Source organism: Aulostomus chinensis, chromosome 3 (assembly GCF_037954235.1).
Source record: "Aulostomus chinensis isolate RoL2024-O1b breed Wild chromosome 3, RoL_Achi_v1.0, whole genome shotgun sequence".
NCBI classification, from domain to species: Eukaryota; Metazoa; Chordata; class Actinopteri; order Syngnathiformes; family Aulostomidae; genus Aulostomus; species Aulostomus chinensis.
In genome coordinates, this window is record NC_141322.1 from 30,690,223 (window position 1) to 30,712,236 (window position 22,014).

Genomic DNA, 22,014 nt, shown 5'->3' on the forward strand with positions numbered 1-22,014 from the left:
CTCATCAGATAATCGCACGAGGCAAACATGAATCTGTGCCCTCAGGTGGTCTTACAGACAGGAAGTGATGCCTTTAGTGTGTCCTTGTGCCTGACATCCCTGATGCTCCTCATGTAGCGTTAAAGGAACCTGCCAACATTTTGGGAATGGCAGGTCAGCAAGAGGAGGGTGTTCACCTGCTTGTCTGACACTAAAAATGGCGGAGAGTGAGGAAATTCCCCCCAAGCAGTGGCATGGTCCTGTAAAGCTTTTGCAAGGTTTTGTGATTGACAGAGGATCGGGAGGGGGAGGAGAAAGGAGTTACACGGCAGTCTTTGCTTCCTGGCTGGGAGACTCGACTGACGGAGACCCAACGCAGCCTCGGCTGGCTAAAGATGACGTGACAGTTTTTAATCACTCCTCCGACTCACCGTGCAAGGACCACTTGGTTTATCAAGAACTGAATTTGTCGACACGACAACCTAAAGCTGTCACGCTCGCCCTTAGCTAGCTAACTAGCTAGCTAGTCCAGGAGGCTGGTTTGGAAGCTACTAGCTACATTAGCGCGCCCTGGGAGTTAGCTCACAAACTTCCACTGAAGAATTGATAGTTGATGATCTTTCCTGAGCACCATCGATCAGTTTACCTGGTAAGAACACACCCGAATCTCTCAGCTGATTAAACAACAATTAAGACTTCAGAAGGCGAACATCTGATCAGCAGAAGAGCAAGTCTGGTTTGACGTGTGTCACAGCTAATTGTAGCCATTTTTGACCGAGGATAACGTCAGAGTGCTTGGAGTTGGATGAACCGTTAGCTTCATCGGTCGGATGTCGGCTAACCCACCTCATCCCCGGACCCGATGCACCGGTATCCACCTTTGATCATTTCCCAGTGAACGAAACAGACGACGGCGTCCTGCGGGCAGCTGATGCCGCCGCCGACACACGAATACAACACCTCCAACCCGGCCATGCTCCTGTCGGACAGTGACAGCGCCGTAAAAAGTCTCGATTCTGTTCAGAAAAACGAAAGTCAGCGACTCAATTGCAACAAGCGCCCATCTTCACCGTGCACTCCCCGTTTGTGATTTTCAGAATAAAAGCACGAATGAATCTCACTCCCATCAATCAGAAGTCCTACATGATGCGACACTGCCGCCTGATTAAATGATCCCAGAACCAACTCATAAACAGGGATCACACATTTTAAAGAGCATTTTGTCACCATAAAAATCAAATATGTATTTCAAATATCTCATAATCAGGCCTTCACTGTGATTTTTTTTCAACATTTAATTGTTTTCTTTAGGAAGTTATTAGTTCGATTCACTTTGAGGGACCTCACGCCCGAAACGGATGGACTTTGAGGGGAGATATAAAAATCGAAATCCAGTTTAAGCGGAAAATCATTGCCCTCCTGCTTCTAACTTTATACATCTTTTTTTTCTAATTGTGTTTTGATCCAACACGTGAAGGGTTCCGGTATAAACGCACGCGTGGTGATCATAGTTCCGCTCTAAAAAAAAAAGAAAACCGAAACCACCATTAGAAACAGAATCTCAGTTTTCAGCCTTTAAGATGTGTTTACAGTTTGTGTCTACTGACTTTATGGGAGTATTTAACGTAGACAAAGATTCAGTCACATCAATCCAATTCGTTCAGTCACACACGAGCGACCCGTGGACCGGAAACATGACCAGCATGCGTTTTAGAGTCTACAAAAATATGAAAGACACCAATTGTTTGCCGTCTATTTATCTATGTGTTTCATTGTTGTGGTTCCGTAGTGGTTTCCGGCAGGAGCCGACTTCATTTCCCGTCGCGCCCCTCGCCGGGAGGAGACACAGCTACGCTTCCAAAATGGCGGCTCCGCTGACTCTCCTGACAGTTGCGGCCGTCACGGTCCGCGCGGCTCTTTACAGGTCCTCTTTAGCGGACGTGATCTCAGAGCGAGTGGAGGTGGTGTCTCCGCTAACCGCCTGGAAAAGAGGTGAGTCCACTTTGAGAAGGGTTTTGGGGGAGGGGGGGTTGGCTGGCATGTCTTTCCGGTTGCTGGCTGCCAGTGGTGCGTTCAAGTGCCTCCAGCATTGACACAGATGCTGGCTGCTAAAGTCAGAGCCCAGACAGGTCAGCATCGGCTGGGTTTCCTCGGTGTGAGGGTCGGCCGGGGCTCCGCGAGTCGCTCTGATTTGGCAGCGCCGATCGGTGCAGGAACGGCGAGGCTCGATTAAGACTTCTTCAGCCTGCTGGCTGCTGGGAACTCCGAGCCCCCCGGTGGTCATTAGGATGTGATCTCAGGTTAAATGAGTAGACCATCTTTCACAGACGTAGAATTCAAAAAGTTCTGCATCGAAGTCTACAATGACAACAACAAAACACGGAAGTACAAGGAATACAGCAAAGGCTCTAAAAACAGGAACCCAGGAAGTTCATTCCTGGGGACAGTCGTAGTTCTCAGCAGCTTTACTGCATTCATCTGAATGTTCTCAACTTCTGTCACTTTAACTACGTGCTTTTGTTTAAATCATCTCCATTCCTGAGGGTGCCTGAGAGCCTCAAAGCCTCACTTCTTGTAGTGAGAATGATAAAGTGTCCCACGCCGGTCGAGACTGGCGGCGCCGTCCTGTGACGTGTTTGTTTGTTTGCAGTGGTTGAGGGTTTGGCTCTGCTGGACTTGGGGGTCTCACCGTACTCTGGAGATATTTTCCATGAGGTGAGAGAAGAGCGCACACACACACACACACACACACACACACACACACGTGTCCCTGTTCTGATCTAATTAACATTTTCTAGGCCAGGGGTGGGCAACCATGTGCCATGGAGGGCCGTGTGTATGCAGGTTTTCCTTCCAACCCAACACTTTAACAGGTGATTCCACTGATTAACACTCTTCTGTGGATGAAGGTGTGCATACACACGGCCCTCCATGGCACATGGTTGCCCACCCCCGTTCTAGATTCTTGGACTTGATAATCAGTCATTAAAAATATGCCTGAATCAATTCAGCGTGTGTCCGATGGGGTTTGTGTTGTTACGAATTTTGACACCAGTATTTAGAGTTTTACTGCCGATGTGCGTTGGTCCTCAGTCCCCTTCTCCACACACACTTGTACTTTGTGGAAAATGTGTCTGTGTGCAGCTGAAGTTGTGATGGTTGCAGCTGTGTGAGTGTTTCATGTCCTTCCTCTTCTTCAGACTCCTCTCATCATTTACCTCTTTCACTTCCTGGTGGACTATGCGGAGGTAACCTTCATGGTGAGTAGGAGCGGCGTCCTGTTGTAGAGGCCGATTCACGTATTTCTGAGTAAATGAAGCTGTGATACTTCAGTAAGAATATTTTGAACATGAATGAGATTTTGTCCTTTGAGCAACTTTGAAATGAGCGTGCCAGGCAGGAAGATGCTCTTCTCTCCTCTGTGGACATGAGGGAGCTAGCCATCAGCTGATGGCTACCTAGCTTAGCCCAGTGAATGGTAGTGAGTGGGAAGTGTTAGCATCACCTAGCTCAGGAGGGTCTCTGCCTGCTCCTCTGGCTCAACAACGAGGGACAATGTTTCCCAAAAGCTGGTGTTTTGCTTGCAGGCATTTTATAGACGTTGTTGTACTTCTGGGACCTTGAAGGTCTCCGCTACATGCTAGTGTAGGAAGTATTCTATGAGATGTCAGTGTTGTCAGCCGCTCCCTCCGTCTCTCCGCCTCCTCAGCTGGCTGATGTCATCACTGCGGTGGCGCTCTACTTCGCGGTGCAGGACTACAGCAAACAAGTGGTGAGTGTCCTAATGGCGGCGTGATTTTGGTCCGTGGGTACTTAGTAGAGTTCTTCTGTCCTTGTAGTAATCGCTCTCTTCACCTTGCTTCAGTTCAGAAAGCAGAAGTTTGCGCTGGAGGCGGACCGCTACCCGCTCGACTGCCTGGAGCTCATCCGCAGCCCCAGCGACATGCACTACATCCCGCTCAAAGTAGCCATGTTGTAAGTACATCGGACACGAACGTCTGTCGAGAGGCGACACCTGCGCCAGGTGTGCCAGGAGACACGTCACACGTCCTCTGGCTGAATGTTGTGGTTGCGTGCTGCAGTTGTGACGTGCGAAGTAGCCGCCAGTGTGTGTTGCGGGGCCCTCGTACGGAGACAGAACCGCCGGGCCTGGATTTTAGCCCGGTGATGGATCTCAAGATTCGCCAGGTGTCCCAGAATTTGTCAGCAGGAAGTCCAGTCAGGTTCCCTCGGAGTTCACAACTGGGAACACGGAAGTTCTGCTGAGTTCTCCTGGAACACACCAATATTCCACCACTAACAAATTCTGTCAGTGAAATGAGTCATAATGTTCAACATGGCTCCTCTGGTTTAACGGCGCTTTCCTTCTACCACAGTTACCTGTTTAACCCGTTCACCATCCTGTCCTGCGTGGCCAAGTCAACATGTGGTCTGAACAACGCCGTCATCTCACTCTTCATCCTCTCCACGATGAAAGGTAGAGTGACTGACCCTCCCACAGGTCCTACCTTCTACCAGCAGAGGGCGCTCCAAGCAGAGCGGGTCCTTAGGAACAGAGGCATTTAGGACATGAGAGGTCATGAGTTGCAGCTTCCAGGCCTTGAATAGTTTTGGAAAAATAAATAAATCCAGACGTTTTTGGGGGGAAAGTCATGGGAGGTTGCTAATAATGATGGAAGAAAAAATACAGAGTTAATCCAAATGTACTTGTTGGTTTTGTCAGTGTTGCTTCATTCATCAAAGGGAGGTTTTCATGGTTTTTACTGCGTGAAATGATTGTTTTGGTGGAAGCGCTCGACTCCTCGCCAGCTGACCAGGAAAGCACACACCTGCTTCAGCTGTCAGGAAGCCGTTTCTAGTAAAAATCCCTCTGCTTTGCAGGAAATGTTTTGCTGAGTGCTGTGTTTCTGGCTCTAGCCACCTACCAGTCCATCTACCCTCTGACTCTGTGCGCTCCAGCTCTGCTCTACCTGATGCAGGTATGTTGTGTGTGCGAGGAGTTTGTGGGTTCACGTGCACAGTTGCTGCTGAACCAGCAAATCATGGATTATTGACTGTTCATCTGCCTCCAGAACATAAGGTGGCAGTACGTCCCCGCACAGCTGTTTGATATAACACTTCCTTCAAGTTCACCTTTTGTGATAACCCTGTTAGCAAGCGGCGTGAACGATGTGAGCCAGTTGTGTGAGTGTTCTCATGATTGTCCTGATGTCGTTGTGCCTCTTCCTCTCTCCTCTCCCTCGTTCTGACCCCTTCGATGGGTTTCCCCCTCCCCTCTGTCCCTGCAGCGTCAGTACATCCCCATCAACGCCCGGCGGGCCAGCTTCTGGTGGTTCATGGTGCAGTACGCCTTCGTGTACCTGGGCAGCCTGTCTGTGCTGGTCTGCCTCTCCTTCTTCCTGCTGGGCTCCTGGGACTACCTGCCCTCCGTCTACGGCTTCATGTGAGCGCTTCACTCAAATCCAAAAGTCAGAGCTGACACACTGAAACCAGAAGGTGTGGACCTCCATCAGCAGCTCTCTGTGGCTTGGTGCTCCTGGTCCGGCGGCGAGGGGAAGCTGCGTTTGGTCTGTCACTCTGTCAGGTTCACCAGGTTCAGCACAGGCATGCTGGTCTTCCCCAGTGTTTCCCCATGCAGAGCGTCTGACCAGTGTGATGATCACATGAACTACGTGATATTCTTCGTAGTAATGAAAGGTGAAGTCTTCAGGTGGACGGGAGGTTGCAGGACAAAAAAAAAATCTAGGTTACCTTCTGAAGTCCTTTTAGAAGGTGTTGCAGTTTCAGTTTGTCCACTAGAGAGCACTGTAGACTCGCTGTCAGCTTCCTGTGAGAACCAGGGACCCCTCGCGCTGGTTTACATGGTGTGTTTTCTCCCCTCGCAGCCTCTCTGTTCCAGACTTGACCCCCAACATCGGCCTCTTCTGGTACTTCTTTGCCGAGATGTTTGAGCACTTCCGCCTCTTCTTCCTCTGCGTCTTCCAGATAAACGTTTTCTTCTACACCATCCCGCTGTCCATCAAACTCAAGTAAAGTTTTGTCTCTCTTGGGCCATCAAGACAGTGCTTGTTGTTGTGATGTCACTGGTCGGTCAGTGTGTGATTGGTTGGTGTCGCTCTGTTCCAGGGAGCATCCGGTGTTTCTGATCTTCATGCAGCTCGCTGTGATCTCCATCTTTAAGTCATACCCCACTGTAGGAGACATTGCGCTCTACCTGGCCTTCCTTCCTGTCTGGAGTCACCTGCACCGATGTGAGTGTGTGTGTGTGTGTGTGTGGACTAGAGCAGTTGCTCAGTGGCTCTGCAGCAGGATTAATTTGTCTGCTCCGCCTGCAGTCTTGAGGAACATCTTCCTGGTGTCCTGTGTCCTGCTGGCCTGCTCAGCTCTCTTCCCCGTTCTCTGGCACCTCTGGATCTATGCCGGCAGCGCCAACTCCAACTTTTACTACGCCATAACTCTGCTGTTCAACGTGGCCCAGGTAAGATGACGGGTGGAGCCTCCTCCGCATCTGGAGGGTTCCTCTCTGTTGACTTCGGCCGTGACCCGTCTCACTGATGTTTCTGCTCCGTCAGATCTTGCTGGTGTCAGATTACTTCTACGCCTTCTTGAGGAGGGAGCACCATCTCAGTTATGGACTCTATCTGAAGAGGAAAGATGGCTCTGAGGCAACCTTACTTCTAAAATGAGTTCGGCAAACTCACCTGCACATGCTCGAGCGCCAACCACCTGGGCGGCGACCTCGAGCAGGAAGGGAGGAGCGTCTCTCCTCTTTCACAGGGAACAAACAGAGGGGGTGAAAAGACTTCCTCTGACAGCGAGTCAGCGCACGAGCAGCGAGCACTACTGCCAGGTACGATGTCACAAACACTGTAAACACTAGGACAGGACACGCGCGCAGGTGTTGAGGTCCTGCTGGGTTGGACGACCTCCCAAGCCCCCCTTCTCTCCTGGAGGGCTCAGGTCCTGCTGGCCCCTCTTTGAACCATCATCTCTCTCGTACTGGTGACCTTCCACCTCAGGACGTTGTGTTCAGCCTGGATCTTTATTTTGGGAAAAAGAAGAAAACTTTCCTGTTCAGAAACCTCATCTTACTCACCTGATAATTCATATCCTCCTCACATTTAGTTCATTTTCTAACAGCAGGTACTAAAAATTATGATTTATATTTTTGAGGTCATGAGATATGTAACTTGTGCCATTTATCTAGTTTTTGTTTTACTATATTTTTGAACAATGGGCATCTGGTGCCTCCTGGGCTGCGTAGCACTGCGTCCCACCTGGACGTGATAATCAGAAATATGAGCAGGTCCTTTTTTGATATCTGTGACGACAAACACGACAACATGAAGATGATGTGCTTTCTTGGAAGGTGAATGTTGTTTTAAGCCTTGGTTTGTTCTCAGGTCGACGTCAGCCATTTTAATACCAATGATATTGTTTTTGTTGCACTGAAAACTTTACAAAGCTTTTCTTTTGTCTGTTTCATCAAATGGAGGATTTGTTTGTGTTGTTTGTAAAAATGTTCGTTTTTTTATAAGATATTAAAATGTTTGAAATCTGCTGGATGCTTTCTCATGCCATGAATGAGCATTTAACTGTAGCTGGTGGTGCGATGATGATGTCAGGAACGTCACATTTCTGGATAAATGTAAGATTAATTCAGGGTTCATGACAGGAAGTTGTAGGAAACATCGTTTATACAGGAAAAAACAGGTGGATCTTAATTGATCAGCGCACGTAAGGTCCCGCGGCGCTCGGTGGTTTGATAGGACGCGCGTATTCAAGTACACCTGTTTCAGCAGGACTCTCGTTCTCTTACCTGGGGGTCTGAAGCAAAGCTCCAGGACTTCCTAAACTTTCTGGATTGTGTCGACCGTTAGCGGTCAGTCAGCTTCAAGCTAACGATACGGGACTTGCTCTTTCTGCAGTGTCGTGATGCAGGAGGGGGAAAACATCTGAGGTGGAGACTCCTGTTAGTGAGTACTTGAACACAAAACACCTTTTCAGTGGAGTACCACTTACAGCAGGGGTCTCAAGCTGGTCCAGTACAGCGCCGTGTGGCTGCAGGTTTTCATTCCAACCCAGCAAAAGCAACACCTGATTCTACTTAAATCAACTAAGCTGCGTCCTCACAGCTCATTGGTTGGATCAGGTGTTGCTTCTGCAGGGTTGGAATGAGAACCTGCAGCCACACGGCCCTCTACTGGACCACTTTGAGAACCCTGACTTACAGTATAGTGCCTAAAATACTTCATTTCTTTGCAGCTCGCTGAACTCTGCTTCTGCTCCACACAAACACCCAGCACACACGAGCGTTTCCTTTAAGATAATTTATTTTGTACAGTAAAACAGGTTCAGAGGCTGCGTTTGATCCAGCGAGAGGCTTTGTGGGGAGGGATGTTCCAAACGTCAGAGCTCGTGGTTATAGAGTATCTCAAAGATCGATCAGCGTATCAGTGATCGGTGTCTGACAGGCTACCAGCGATGGCTCACTGCACAAACATTCGTGGAGAGCGTTTAAGAACGCCACAACATCGACACTAAACTCCACCGTCATGTTCCAGTTTGGCGTTACCAGGCCAACAAATGAATCAACATACATCTTTATATATAAACTTGTTTCTCTACCCTCGTTCAGATAGGTGTGTGTGTTCTGAGTCCATGTGATCACTGCGAGGCGAGCGTTGTGGAGTCGTTGAACGCAGCCCTCTCTGGTAGCTGTTGGCCCAGGGGTGGGGGGGGTCGGGTTACTTGGGAGGCCGGTAGGCGATCTTCCTGCTCTTCAACACAGACCACCTGTGTCTCTTCATGTAGTAGAGCAGAGGGGCGAGGATGGCGGTGCCCATCACCAACTGCAGACAGAAAAAAAAAAAGCAGCGTAGTGAGGACGTTTGGTCCGTCAGCAATGAGACGCCTGCCGAGGCAGCGTGCGGGGGGGGAGTTACCTTCAGCCCCATTCGTTTACGCAGGTCGTGCTCCGGCTCAGCCGCCCACCTCAGGAAGGTACAAACATCCTTAGCAACCTGGCTCATGGTGGCAGGAGTTCCTATGGCAACAGACAAACATCAGCACTTCCATTTCAGTTCATGAAATGTTACCAAAGAAGGAAACTGAGTGTTGGTCCATTCTGCGTTCAGAGCCAACTGAAAATATCCACCTAAACCAGGACGTCTGACACCAGTTACTCCACTCACACGTCCCCAGTTCCACCAGCACTGTCCTGGTTAGACAACTGCTCACTGCACATGGAGACTCTAACCATGAAGCACTCTGTTTTTAGGTGTTAATGTTCCCAACGCTTCGGTTCCTACCATCTCTGATTCAAAAACACACATTGCAAAAAATTAACTCTGTGCCACGTCACTCCTGCACTCGTTGGTTGTCGCTCTGAGGTCCCGTGAGGGAAATTCTGAGTTTTGATTTCGGGCTTCATAATTTTAACAGGACGGATTTCCTGCCATGGTGTAGGGCGGCGATCTGTGTGTTGGCGCCGGTGAATCATGCTGAGGTCTGCTGCAGGATCGAATGATAGAAACCTATGATGCGTGGGTGGGAGGAGCTGACACCAAATGACATCACAACTTACCATCATCATACTCCAGCACCTCATTGTAGATGGGCGGGGCCATACCGATGGCCTGGCCGGGGAAGTAGGGGTTGTAGTAGAGTCCCTCTCTCACCGACACCCCCGCTGGAGGGTCGCAGTAACCCGTCAACAAGCTGAACACGTAGTCCTCTCCTCCATGTCTAAGGGGGTGGAGACACACGTTGTAAAGGACGCAAACCTTGACAGAATCATCTACATTTGATAGAACGGACACACACACGTTGCGTCAGGCCTTTTCCTGCCGTTCTTTACCTGGCGTTGACAATGTAGCTGAGGTCAGGAGGCAGCGCGCCGTTGTTGGCCACCCGGGCCGCCTCAGTGTTGGGGTAGGGCTTGGGGAAGTAGTCGGACAGCTTCCCTGGACGGGTGAACATCTCCCCACTCTCATCAGGTCCATCCAACACCTCCACCTGGAGACAGCAGAAACCAGCCGTCAGTGATGTCATCTGGTCACCGCCCCGCAGACATGAAGTCATCCGTCTCCATGGAACAAGCTTTCAACGTGTGTGTGTGTGTGTGAGAGAGAGAGACGGTTCACAGCTCACCTCCTCAGCAAGAGCTTTAACCTCTTCCTCTGTGTGCGACACTTCCACAAGGTTTCTGAAGGCCAGATACTCCATACTGTGGCAGGCGGAGCACACCTGCTTATACACCTGGTAACCACGGCGAACACTGCAGGGAGGGAGGGGAGATGGTTGGTCATGTAGCCATGTGGCTAAATGTGTCACAACAAAACACACATTGAATCACAGGCTCTCATCATCATCATCATCATCATCATCTCTGCTGGGTGGGTCAGGGTGAACCCAACTCTGATCGCAGCATGAAACTTAATGCTGGCAGCCAGGATGACACCACGGTAGACGGTACGTGGCGGATACAACGTGGTAGACGGTACGTGGCGGATACAACGTGGTAGACGGTACGTGGCGAATCCGGTGATGTAGATAGTACGTGGAGGATACTATGTGGTAGATAGTACGTGGTGGATCCGGTGTGGTAGATAGTACGTGGAGGATACTATGTGGTAGATAGTACGTGGAGGATACTACGATGTGGATACTCAGCCTCTTAACTGTACCAGACACCTCCAAGACCTCTTGGGTTCTGTTGACGGACACATGCAGAACCTGGTCCAAGTTCCTGGTTGTGGTTTAACTACTCCACTTACTGACTGGGAATACTGAGGTGTGTGTGTCTTCTCACCTGGCGTGGTCCAGAGCAGACAGAGGTCCAGCATGGCTCCAGGGGTAATTAGGGGGGTGGAGCTCCAGGTCTGAGGCTTTAACAGCCTGATGCAGCATCAAGGCCACTCCCGCCCCCCCAGCTGTGATCACACCAAGTGTAGTCAAGGCAACCTTTTTGCTCCGTGGCAGGCTGGCAAAGGACATGTTGGCCTGCGTAGAAAGCACGCGCACGCACACACACACACACGTACACACACACGCACACACACAGTGAGGGTTCATCATGCAACAAAGTTGTACTGCACCACAGTGAACTTTTCCTACCTAAAAACTAAAATTCTGATATTTGTTCATTAAATTGTAGGCTGATGTTTACAGCCGTCTCTCTAATCTGGGGGAAAAAGTTGATATGTATGTTTGTACAGAAAGAAGAGAACATGAAGCTGCACAGACTCATGTTGGCTTCAGCTTATCGTTAAAATGGTGATTTCAGAAGTTTGTTGTTGTTTTTTTTACCATAAATATATCACAGTATCTGCTTGTGTACATGAAATCACATCAGATAATCAGCAGCTCCCTCCTCCACCAGTCATGGGATGTTTGATATTTGTCCTATTTTTCTATAATCTATTTATCATTATTGGTCTGCAGTTAATAATTTAAAAGCACTATTTCATAAAGATCTTTATTTAAATGGTCATGTTTCCCAATGTTGCATAGTTTTTAACATGTAAGTTATTTGTTGAGGAGACCAGCCTTCTAGCTTTACATGCTCATGTCTGCTTCTGCTTCTGGCCTTTACCTGCCGTGTGTCTTCATCAGGAGGGTCTAAACACTGACCCTGGCAAGCTCCGATCAATGTAGAGACACAGACGACAGGCAAGATTCACACAAATGGCTTTTCCTCACCGGAAGTCCTTACAGACCTTGAAATGCTAACCCGCTAGCACGCTGTTTAGCACAACAAATTTCAAGGGAACGATATCAGGATTAAAAAAAGGGCACGGCTAACTAACAAACAATTCCACGTACAGGTTCTGACCCACAAATCGTTAACGGGAATATCCGATTAAGGTCCACAGCGACATTCGCCGGGTGCTTGACACGACATCACAGGTTTGGTAACCGGTTAGCTCGTTCTATAAAGCTACCAGGTGTTACCGGTCCCGCAGGGTCTAATATAGATGCTGCTGAAGATCGGTTCTTATCCAAATCATTAGAATATCATATCTATGTGATGATTAATGCCACAGTCATTGCTAGTGTCCGATAAATGCACTAGAACGCGTGACCTTGTCTTACCCCACATTCAGACACCGAGCTAACTGTTAGCTCAGGGTTAAGGACATCACACAGCGCAGAATATCAGTTCAACTCCTGTTATTTTCACACCGCAAACTCGACCACGAACACACACTCTTCCTTCTACCGACCTTGGGGGTCTTGATGATTTTCGGAGTGCCGAGGAGCACTCTCCCGCTCCCCGTAAGCACCACGGCTCGTAACGCCGCCATATTCTCAACAATTCTGACAGAATGCTAACTCGACAAGCTTCTAACTCAGCACACCGCATGTGTTTCCGGTCAAGACCTTCACAATAAAAAAAAACACCGGATTGCGCAAAGTACATTATGAGGCGCCTGTCGGTCACCACGGCCAGAATAGAATCGCTAACGTTAAGCGAAAACTACAGCTTTGAAAATCATCGAAATCACCCTTTTAAAATTGAGTAAAATCCTCTGCTCTCACCTTTAAGATATCCCGGCTGCCAACCGGAAGTAGCTTACCTGACTGATTGTAATGAACTTGACGCGAATGGGAACACTTACACAACTTGGGGTTTACGCAAGTTTTTCTGCCGCATTGTTTAGTAACACATTATAAAACGAAGGTGAACCCGTAAACTATAAACTTTTAGCTTATTTCATCGCTGTTTTTTAACAGTAAAGTTTGTTTTGTTTAATCAGGTGTCACGTCATCATGCGAATGCGAGGATTGCTTGATAAAATTAGCTTCGCTACCTAACCAGTGTCATTAATCTTTCTGGGTAACCACTTTCACATTTATATGCCTACAACGTATTTTATGCCTCAGTTTGTTCTCTTTTCCAGTTAATTAACAAGGACAAACGTGTCGGCAATCACGATGACCCGAAATTACTTTTGAAGGAGAAACTTTATTGACTCATGATGGTGTGACAAATGACAATGTCATTTTCCAAGTGAAAATGTTCTCCCATTTTCTGTTTATATTTGACTCTTTCCTTTATTTCTTTCTGGCTTTTTCTCCTCTTGGCTATATTCATACATTTGATGTGTGATATATTATTACACATTTGAAGGCTGTAAAGTTAAGAATGCTACCCATTTGCACGACTAATTGTTTCACTAGTAAAACCTGGCCAGCAATTATTTTAAACAGATAAACAAAATAAAACACAATAGAAAAGAAACATTCAATATTTCTGTAATTACTGCTCTGTGCTGTACAATCGTTTTTAATTTCTGCAAGTGATAATTTGGCCCTCATCCAAAGGTTTCACTAAGAAACACTCATGTCCTGGTGAAAACAGCTAATCATGCTAAAGTTGCTTCCAAGTTCAATCTAAATATACCATATACAAACAGGTCTGGCCAATTAAAAATCACCTTCAGGATTTCTTACGATGCTGGCGGGGAAACCTCTATTGGCCTGCTTTCCCATCAAATATCCACGCAGGTGAGAGGAAGAAAAACAAAACACGCTCAGCCAATTTTTTTTTCATCATTGCGACTTGGCTTAGATTTTGTCCTGCAACATAAAAGCCGACCTAAAAAGTGGGGTTTCTGTGTCCTGCAGCTGAAACTCAGACTCTCACATCCCGCCTGAGCTCATCGCTGACACACCGACCCCCTGAACAAGAGCAGAACTTTGACATGGTTAAACAACGGCTGACAAGAGGAAACGCCGAGGTCAGTCACTGTGCTGCCTGTGAACACTGTTACGGAAACAATTGTTGGTTTGATTAAAAGAAGTGTGACATCTTGGCACTGAGCCAAACGAGATGATCGATGCCACGGATCATTGACAGTGTGTATTGAGCGAGGAGGAAGTAACCATTTTCATGTGATCCAAATTGTAATGAGTCTCATCCCATGGGCCCAGAGTGACCAAATACCTGCCAATCAGAGGGAGAGTTGGGCTGTGGGTGTGTCCTCTGGGAAACACACCCACACGCTTCCTCAGTTTCAAAAAGATCCGTTTGTAACCAAACGAACAAACTCACTTAAGTATGGATCCGTGGTCGAAGCGACCAGGATCTCAGCTGCTGCAATCAGCAGCTCTGGGGCTTCCAGCACAGCCCTACCGTGACTGTTAGCAGTGTTAGCCTACAAACAGGCCCTACAAACCACAGCGTGTGAGGCAAGTGGAGCAGGTGAAGTGTCTGCCTGGTTCCCTTCTTTACAAAAATGGAGACAATACAATCTAAATAATGAAAGAACAAACATCTACCTGGAAATATTCAAAACTGAATGAAGTTGAGTGATGAAGTGATGGAGTGTAGCTGGAGATGGATGTGTGCTGTTTGACAGCAGGTAGCTGATAAAGTATTCATCAGGCCCAGCGTTGACTGTCCTCGCCATCTTGTTGGCTGGAGGGGAGGCCTCCTGCAGCCAGGTACGAGATGTTCAGGTACGCTCCAGATGAGCAGCTAACAACCACTTTTAAAGAAGAGTGACGATTGAAACTCATCAGATATTAGATTTGAGCAGAGAGTGGATTCGTTCACCGGACAAAAATACTGCAAACGAATCAGTTACATACAGCGTCTGTATTGCAAAGCTAACAATGCTAATGAAAGTGTGGTGAAAACGAATGCTTTTGTAATGTTTCTGCTCTCGTTCAGGTTTGTTTCTTTTTATTTGTCTGTAAAATGAAGATTTAAATTCAAGCTAAATCGAGCGGTGATGCTGAAGTCATGCAACCACAGTGTTCCTTCATAGCATACCGTTAGCTTGGCGTCGCTAACTGCTCCATCTATGCTTCCAAATCATGAAAGTGGTGCTCATGATGCGTATCTGGCAGCCGAGCAGTTTATCCAGCCACACATCTTAAACGGATAAAATGAACATTCAAGTTTTGTGGTCGACAAAACACTGCTGTTGTCTCATTAACATTCCAGAACTTGTCTTTGTTGCTCGGTCGTGCAGAGACGCAGCAGTTGGTCGAACCTTGGTTTAAATGATGACGTTGAAGCGGTTGCACTGGGGTACTCTGCCCGACTTAGGTCCTGAGAGATTGAAACTGAGCTTTTCATTCAGTGCTAAATTATTGTTGTTGTTCTTTTAGCGAAGTCCTTGGAGAGTCGATATCAGGGATAATTATTTCAAGACGAGGAGGGATTGCTTGCAGATTGCTAATGAGGCGCTCGGGTATTTCAGGGTTGCATCCGCCAAGTCCGGAGATTCAATCTGCATTACAGTGTCATTGTTGACGCTCAGTTGTATTTAATCAAAATTCCTATGCAGAGACATGTTGGTGAAGAAGACATCTGTAGTCACGGAGTCAAAATGTGTTTTCAAAGACAGAACTGGGGCGGTTGAAACATTCACACTCCGATGAGCGGAGCTGAAGGACGGTCGTAACGCTGTGTGATTATAGAGACGTTCACTGTCATGAAGATTACAGGTTTGCACATCAGCCGTGTGCAAGTGTGTGTGTATGCTGTTGAGGTGTGTGTGTGTGTGTGTGTGTGTGTGTGTGTGTCATCTGATTTGAGTAGATGAACTCACTGCTAGCGAATTGGAACAAAAGTTGTGATTTTTAATAAATTAACCAAAGATAAAAGATAAATTTGCTCGAAAGGGGACAAGTTCAAACCTGCTAATACCATCATGACCACGTGGAGCCCAGCTACCACTGCTGCCTGTTCTGTGGTCAAATACCAAACATGGCCGCCTCACCATTGCCAGAGCAATCATCTCGCTCTGGTTTCTTGCGTACAAAACTTTCCTAAACATCTCAGATACACGTTACACAAGCGTGGAATTTACTGTGTTCCTCTGAAGTCGGAGCGGTCGCTGTCACTGGAGCTCGGTTCTCTGTGTGGTATTGAATTGTTCTTCTCTTCACAGTCTGTGTGATCCGGATCAAAGAGCAGGATAACAACGCGGCGTGTCATCATCCGATGTGCTTTTTCATCCTCACATCTTTCCTCACCAACAACGATCTCAGAGGTTTCTCTTTTCTTTCCAGGTCAGCTCCTCAGATCTTCCATGAAAGTCTCATGAAAGTAAAAAAAAGTACATCTGTTTCAATCAGACTATGAGGGCAATTAAGGTTTGCCTAAAACTGTGGAGATTCACACGATAGCAACGTAGCCCTGCGCCACCTTTGTCAAAGCATGTGACTCGTGGTACGGTTTGGTTGTTTAGCAGGGCTCACGATCAACTGCAGGCAGCCATGTTGTATATCAGCCCTGCTCTCGTAGTGGAGGATGTGAGGTGCGTGTGTGCACCATTAGTGAATGCGCATGCAACATACACACACTCCTTGCATGACTCTCCGCAGCCCTTCAAAGTCAGTCAGCGCCACTTCCATACATTTATTAATGAGTGCTGATGACTGCTCGCCTCGCAGCTTTCCTGGCGCTCATGAGCAGGTCGCTGAGTACTCGCGACCTTGATGGATTCTTAATTCAGACGGGTTGAACCAGCGAGCATCACAAAGTTTCTTCCACCTCCCACGACATTGCTGAATAATTAAACCTGCAGATGAACATCGTGTGAGAGGAGGGGAGGTGGTGGGCCAGAGAGAGCAGGAGCAAGGCGCTGGTGGGCAGGGGTGGAGGTGGCGAGTAGCTGTTTGCTGTTATCAACTTTTCTTCTCTTCACTTTGTTTGTTGTTGTAACCCAAAACACAAACTTTTTTTTTTTAGCAAAGTCTCTTTTTGTCCATCGTCCTCAGAGCCAGACAGAGACTCTCCTCTCGGGAGCTGAGACCCAGGCTAGTTAGCGTAGCACCATGGCTGGTAGTGGGTGGGAAGTGTTAGCATCAGCTACCTCAGGTCCAGGCTAGTTAGCTCAGCACAGTGACTGCTAGTGGGTGGGATGAGTTAGCATCAGCTAGCTCAGGTCCCACTAGTTAGCTTAGCACAGTGACTGGTAGTGGGTGGGAAGTGTTAGCATCAGCTACCTCAGGTCCAGTATGGGTTAGCTTAGCCCAATGGCTAGTAGTGGGTGGGTAGTGTTAGCATCAGCTAGCTCAGGTCCAGGCTAGTTAGCTTAGCCAAATGGCTGGTAGTGGGTGGGTAGTGTTAGCATCAGCTAGCTCAGGTCCAGGCTAGTTAGCTTAGCCCAATGGCTGGTAGTGGGTGGGTAGTGTTAGCATCAGCTAGCTCAGGTCCAGGCTAGTTAGCTCAGCCCAATGGCTGGTAGTGGGTGGGTAGTGTTAGCATCAGCTAGCTCAGGTCCAGGCTAGTTAGCTTAGCCCAATGGCTGGTAGTGGGTGGAAGTGTTAGCATCAGCTAGCTCAGGTCCAGGATGCTGGTGTGTCCAGCAGGAATCCTCCTCCTCCTCATCATCATCAGTAGCAGCAGTCGCTCTTCTAGTCCTCAACAAACCTTTGGTTCTGTTGACCCAAGTTTCAATGGAGCTTTGCATTCCACAGCAAACGTTACACGCTATCCTCATTATATTATTATCATTATTATATTAAGACCGTTTTGGCGAGAAGTGATGACCTTTGACGGAGGGATGCTAGCACGTCTCATCCGCCACTTCTACCACCACTGAAACCTGAGGCCTTCTGCTGCTGTCTGATGAGACTTTCACCCTCCTGAACAGTCTCACAGGTTCACACACTCTTTTGTTGGAGGCTCCGATGTCTCCAACATCGGACTGGAACAGCTTAGCGGGCTGTGTGCCAGTGGTCTGTGCAAACTAACACGTTTCAGGATTCAAGCAGACGTTTTGTTTTTCTTCCTGTTTTTTGGCTTTGGTTTTAAATTCAACGGCATGTTTTATTCAGACAGGGGGAGAAGCGGTGGGAGCTCTCCGTGGACGAGAGACTGAGAGACTTACACGATGTTTCTTTGAGACGAGGGACTCTGAATGGCAGGCGTGTGGAAGACAACAAGGTGGGTTTTAGATGTTGAAGAATTAATGTGGAGTCAGACCGGGTGAGTAAAATATAACTTCTTGATCTTTTTCTGTTGTTGGAGTTGAAGCACGGAGTCAAGAAAAAATGAGTTTGAAATCCATCTGGAAACCAAGCTTGAGCGCGGCTCTGAGGAGTCTCAGCAGATGAGCAGGCGCTCAACTTTATCAACTAACCAGAGTTCTCTGTAAGATCCTGGACTTTAAAAATCTATCAGCGCAATTAAAAAATTATACTCATGAATTTTGATTCTGTAACTCTTTGTTATTAATAGTCAACTTGATCATTATTTTGAAATGTAGCCCACCAAAACCTTTGATATCGACATCTTTTTCATTAAAGTTGTGAACAGAATCTCATCATATTGCGCTGAAACGTTGGTATGGTCCATCTTTACTGCGAGCCAATAGCAACCAACATGCTGGAAAAGGTTCGTTTTGGTGGAGATGAAAGCAGGTCTGCTCACATCTTGTGGTGAGTTATTATAGAAATATTAAAGTAAACATCAAAGAGTTCCCTGCTGAGAGCAGGCCTGCACCTCCGCAGGTGTTTTGCAAGGGCACTTTGGCGAACAGATACCTTCCTGTGTGCTGGTTCCTAGGACTCTGGGTCCAGAAGGTCGGTTTGGTCCTGTCTGCTTGCAATTGCTCGAACCAATTCAGAGGTCAAAGGTCACCAAAGCTCAGCTTCTACTGGCCTGAATTGAATTTGAGAGGCACAAACGTCCACAGGGACTCAAGAATGAACTGAAACAATTTTGGTGGTTAAAGGTCAAAGCTCAAGCTCACTGTCACTTCAAATAAACGCAACCTTTCATGAACAAACATTTTTTGTGACAAGTAGAACAGAAGATTTTATTTATTATAACAAACAAAACAGTCAGGGTGGTTTTTGTTCTTGTACTGAATCTAATAACCCGCCAGCGGAGTCAGAAACTTCCTCCTTGAAGTGACACATGAGATGGTTTATGTCTCTCGTGCTCAGTGGTTCTGTCTCATGTTGTTTAATCAGATTTTTGACCAGAAATTAGACAAAGATGTTGTTTTTTCCATGCGGCTCAGTTTTGGTTTTGTTAGATGGATTAAAAAAAACTGAGCTTTTTCTTTTCTAATTATGTGAGAGAGACAGCAAAGTCTGCCGTGTCGCTCTTATGTTTATTAGCTATTTAAGTAATTCCCCAGATGTTGGCGGTCCTCAGAGCAGCCCTGGACCATCCAGCAGGGGGAGCTGTTGGACCCTCAGCTCCTCCTCAATTGCCATCTCCCCTCAGAGCCTCAGTCTTCTTCTTCCTGGTCGTCTGACCTTTTTGCCCCCCGCAGAGCCGTGATCCCGCCTCCTCCTCCCCCGAGGAGTCTCCCTCTACTACTCATGTCCCAGCTTTTGTGTGTGCTGAGTCCTGACCTCTGTGTTTCCTTTAAAGTGGAACTTCCCCAAAAACATGTTTTTGCCTTCAAGCACCAACAGGTGGTGTTGGTAACAAAGACGTTTCTTCCCTCCTGAGTCACTTCTTTGTGACTCCAGGGTGCAGAAAGAGCCAGCTACGTACAGTCAGCCTGAACAGCAGTCGGCAGCCAAATCACCTGGCGAGATTGATCCCTCGCCTTGAAGTTAGTGAGTTTTGGGTTAAATGCCTGAAATGAGATGCTTCAAATACATTCAAGTTTTGTTTTGTGGCATAAAATAAGTTAGTGGACTCCACAGTTGTGATTTTTTTAAGTGTTTGTGTCTTTAAAATGGCTGTAAACAAACGGATAAACAAGACTAGAGGTTGTCGAGGATGTTAAACATCGAGTTACGTGAAAGGAAGCAGCAGGAGGCTGACGTGTTCGTAGTGAGGTTCATTCACAGCATAACGTTTACTTTATTCTTGTGAGTCCATTTGAATCATAAAATAGTTGTTGATCTGAGAGGAAAGAAACGCCCGTCTAGCAGGTTGTTGTCTGCCGTGATCTGTGCGTCGATGCTTCCTTCAAAAAGTCACTTTGAGTAAGGAAACTTGATTTTTTAGTGGATATTTACTGCTGTTGATGCTAATTTATACGATAATCTCATTTTGTTTTAAAACATATGTAAACATTGTGAATTTAGAGATAAAAGGTTTCTCTTTTCCTCCTCCGACATTTTGAAAAGCCCCTAAATCTGTAAAGTGTAGGTTTCTTCATCAATGATGAGTAAAGGCGAGATTTGATGATTGAGCTCATCACAGTTATCAGCCGCTGGACTATTAGATCCAGACTTATGGCGGCTGATGGCTGCTGTGCGTTGAGTATCACCTCCACACGCCTGCCGTTCAGAGCAGCCATCTTCCCCTTTCTCATCCGTCCATCAGTGGCGTTCTTTGCTCCCACTGGTCGCCTCAGTCACATCAGTCTCATTCGTGCAACGCTGGCCCAAGTCACCAAATCTCCTTTCTGTGTTTCCACAGATCCACCAGAGCCCCAACCGCCGCCTGCATCGCCCCCCCCCCCCCCTCTTATTCCCTACTGTTACACCGGCCTGCGCTCCCCTTCCATGAACCAGTCTACCATCCAGTCCTCCATCAAGCTGGCTTGCTCTCCCTGCCTCCCCTTCCATGAACCAGTCTACCATCCAGTCCTCCATCAAGCTGGCTTGCTCTCCCTGCCTCCCCTTCCATGAACCAGTCTACCATCCAGTCCTCCATCAAGCTGGCTTGCTCTCCCTGCCTCCCCTCCCATGAACCAGTCTACCATCCAGTCCTCCATCAAGCTGGCTTGCTCTCCCTGCCTCCCCTCCCATGAACCAGTCTACCATCCAGTCCCCCATCAAGCTGGCTTGCTCTCCCTGCCTCCCCTCCCATGAACCAGTCTACCATCCAGTCCTCCATCAAGCTGGCTTGCGCTCCCTGCCTCCCCTCCCATGAACCAGTCTACCATCCAGTCCTCCATCAAGCTGGCTTGCTCTCCCTGCCTCCCCTTCCATGAACCAGTCCACCATCCAGTCCCCCATCAAGCTGGCTTGCTCTCCCTGCCTCCCCTTCCAGAAGCTTCCTTCTTCAGCTGTTATTAACATTTCCGTGTTTCCCACATTTTGTATTATAAACTGTTTTCTTGTCTGTAACAACATCTCCTGTCCGTCTGTCCCTCCTGGTGAGGGATCCTCCTCTGTTGCTCACCCTGAGGTTTCTCCCATTTTTCCCTGTTAAAGGTTTTCTATGGAGTTTTTCCTCAGTCGATGTGAGGGTCTGAGGGCAGAGGATGTTGTTATGATGCCATGAAGCCTGGAGACAAACTGGAGGGGAAAACGGGCTCTACAAATAAAATTGCCTTGCCTTGCCTTTCCCTCTGTTCCAGAGTCTCAGCTCGCCACATCGCCTGAGTCTCCCCCGTGTGTACGCAGGTCATCATCTATAAAACCTATTGATCGGCTGGTGTTGTGATTTGCCAGGTCGGCGTTGGTGAGGCTTCAGGATTGGCGGTGGAAGCGGAGGGATATCGATCCATCCCAGGAGTAATTGAATACATTCACTCCTGAGTAACGATTACAAGCTGTCATTTGATACATATATTGGTCAGCGGGTCTGATGATGTCATCAGGCAGCAGGAAACGAGGAGGTAGAGGAGTGATTGATGGGTTATAGTAGGGTAATAGATGTTATAGAGGGGTGATACATGGGTTATAGAGGAGTGATAGATGGTTATAGAGGGGTGATACATGGGTTATAGAGGAGTGATAGATGTTATAGAGGGGTAATACATGGGTTATAGAGGAGTGATAGATGGTTATAGAGGGGTGATACATGGGTTATAGAGGAGTGATAGATGGTTATAGAGGGGTGATAGATGTTATAGAGGAGTGATAGATTGTTATAGAGGGGTGATAGATGTTATAGAGGAGTGATAGATGTTATAGAGGGGTGATAGATGGTTATAGAGGGGTGATAGATGGTTATAGAGGGGTGATACATGGGTTATAGTTGGGTAATAGATGTTATAGAGGAGTGATAGATGTTATAGAGGAGTGATACATGGTTATAGAGGGGTGATACATGGGTTATAGAGGAGTGATAGATGGTTATAGAGGGGTGATAGATGTTATAGAGGAGTGATAGATTGTTATAGAGGGGTGATAGATGTTATAGAGGAG

The 22,014-nt window shown here is 47.5% G+C and overlaps 3 protein-coding genes and 1 long non-coding RNA gene across 6 annotated transcripts in view; 2 read left to right on the forward strand and 2 right to left on the reverse strand.

Moving 5' to 3' along the window:
- Positions 1-1,072, reverse strand: part of psmf1 (proteasome inhibitor subunit 1) — a 6,699-nt gene extending 5,627 nt beyond the window's left edge. Inside the window, exon 1 of one of the 2 annotated variants that reach the window (XM_086200319.1) lies at positions 826-1,072. In XM_086200319.1, coding sequence (XP_086056445.1) covers positions 826-954 — 129 coding nt within the window. In that variant the 5' untranslated portion in view covers positions 955-1,072. The remainder of the gene's footprint in view (positions 1-825) is intronic. The other variant, XM_086200318.1, reaches the window with a different exon arrangement.
- pigu (phosphatidylinositol glycan anchor biosynthesis, class U) lies at positions 321-7,539 on the forward strand. Its single transcript, XM_086200315.1, has 13 exons — positions 321-628; positions 1,769-1,971; positions 2,630-2,694; positions 3,180-3,239; positions 3,689-3,751; positions 3,845-3,954; positions 4,356-4,456; positions 4,861-4,958; positions 5,268-5,422; positions 5,865-6,008; positions 6,106-6,230; positions 6,315-6,457; positions 6,552-7,539. The coding sequence occupies exons 2-13, from the start codon at positions 1,842-1,844 to the stop codon at positions 6,663-6,665; spliced, it is 1,308 nt and encodes a 435-aa protein (XP_086056441.1). The 5' UTR covers positions 321-628; positions 1,769-1,841; the 3' UTR covers positions 6,666-7,539.
- A 746-nt stretch (positions 7,540-8,285) lies between these two features.
- cyc1 (cytochrome c-1) lies at positions 8,286-12,355 on the reverse strand. Its single transcript, XM_086200320.1, has 7 exons — positions 12,207-12,355; positions 10,793-10,983; positions 10,132-10,258; positions 9,839-9,996; positions 9,566-9,726; positions 8,925-9,025; positions 8,286-8,831 (listed from the first exon to the last, which is right to left on the reverse strand). Exons 1-7 carry the CDS (start codon positions 12,285-12,287, stop codon positions 8,727-8,729), a joined length of 924 nt encoding a protein of 307 aa, XP_086056446.1. The 5' UTR covers positions 12,288-12,355; the 3' UTR covers positions 8,286-8,726.
- A 147-nt stretch (positions 12,356-12,502) lies between these two features.
- Positions 12,503-21,348, forward strand: LOC147268603 (uncharacterized). Of its 2 annotated transcripts, none has more exons than XR_015112196.1 (6): positions 12,503-12,664; positions 13,401-13,491; positions 13,612-13,724; positions 15,888-16,008; positions 17,782-17,890; positions 21,222-21,348. It is a non-coding gene; the product is annotated as an uncharacterized LOC147268603 (long non-coding RNA). The 2 variants fall into 2 exon arrangements; XR_015112195.1 differs by lacking the exon at positions 21,222-21,348 and adding an exon at positions 20,336-20,670.
- Positions 21,349-22,014: the final 666 nt, after the last annotated feature.

What these genes read in the sequence shown, in the direction of transcription:
- pigu (XM_086200315.1), top strand. Translation starts at nt 1,842, where the DNA reads ATGGCGGCTCCGCTGACTCTCCTGACAGTTGCGGCCGTCACGGTCCGC. An exon ending in GCTAACCGCCTGGAAAAGAG is followed by an intron (nt 1,972 to 2,629) that starts GTGAGTCCACTT and finishes GTTTGTTTGCAG; the next exon opens with TGGTTGAGGGTTTGGCTCTG. An exon ending in ATGCGGAGGTAACCTTCATG is followed by an intron (nt 3,240 to 3,688) that starts GTGAGTAGGAGC and finishes CCGCCTCCTCAG; the next exon opens with CTGGCTGATGTCATCACTGC.
- cyc1 (XM_086200320.1), bottom strand. Translation starts at nt 12,287, where the DNA reads ATGGCGGCGTTACGAGCCGTGGTGCTTACGGGGAGCGGGAGAGTGCTC. An exon ending in AAATCATCAAGACCCCCAAG is followed by an intron (nt 10,984 to 12,206) that starts GTCGGTAGAAGG and finishes CTTTCTACGCAG; the next exon opens with GCCAACATGTCCTTTGCCAG. An exon ending in TTAAAGCTCTTGCTGAGGAG is followed by an intron (nt 9,997 to 10,131) that starts GTGAGCTGTGAA and finishes TGCTGTCTCCAG; the next exon opens with GTGGAGGTGTTGGATGGACC.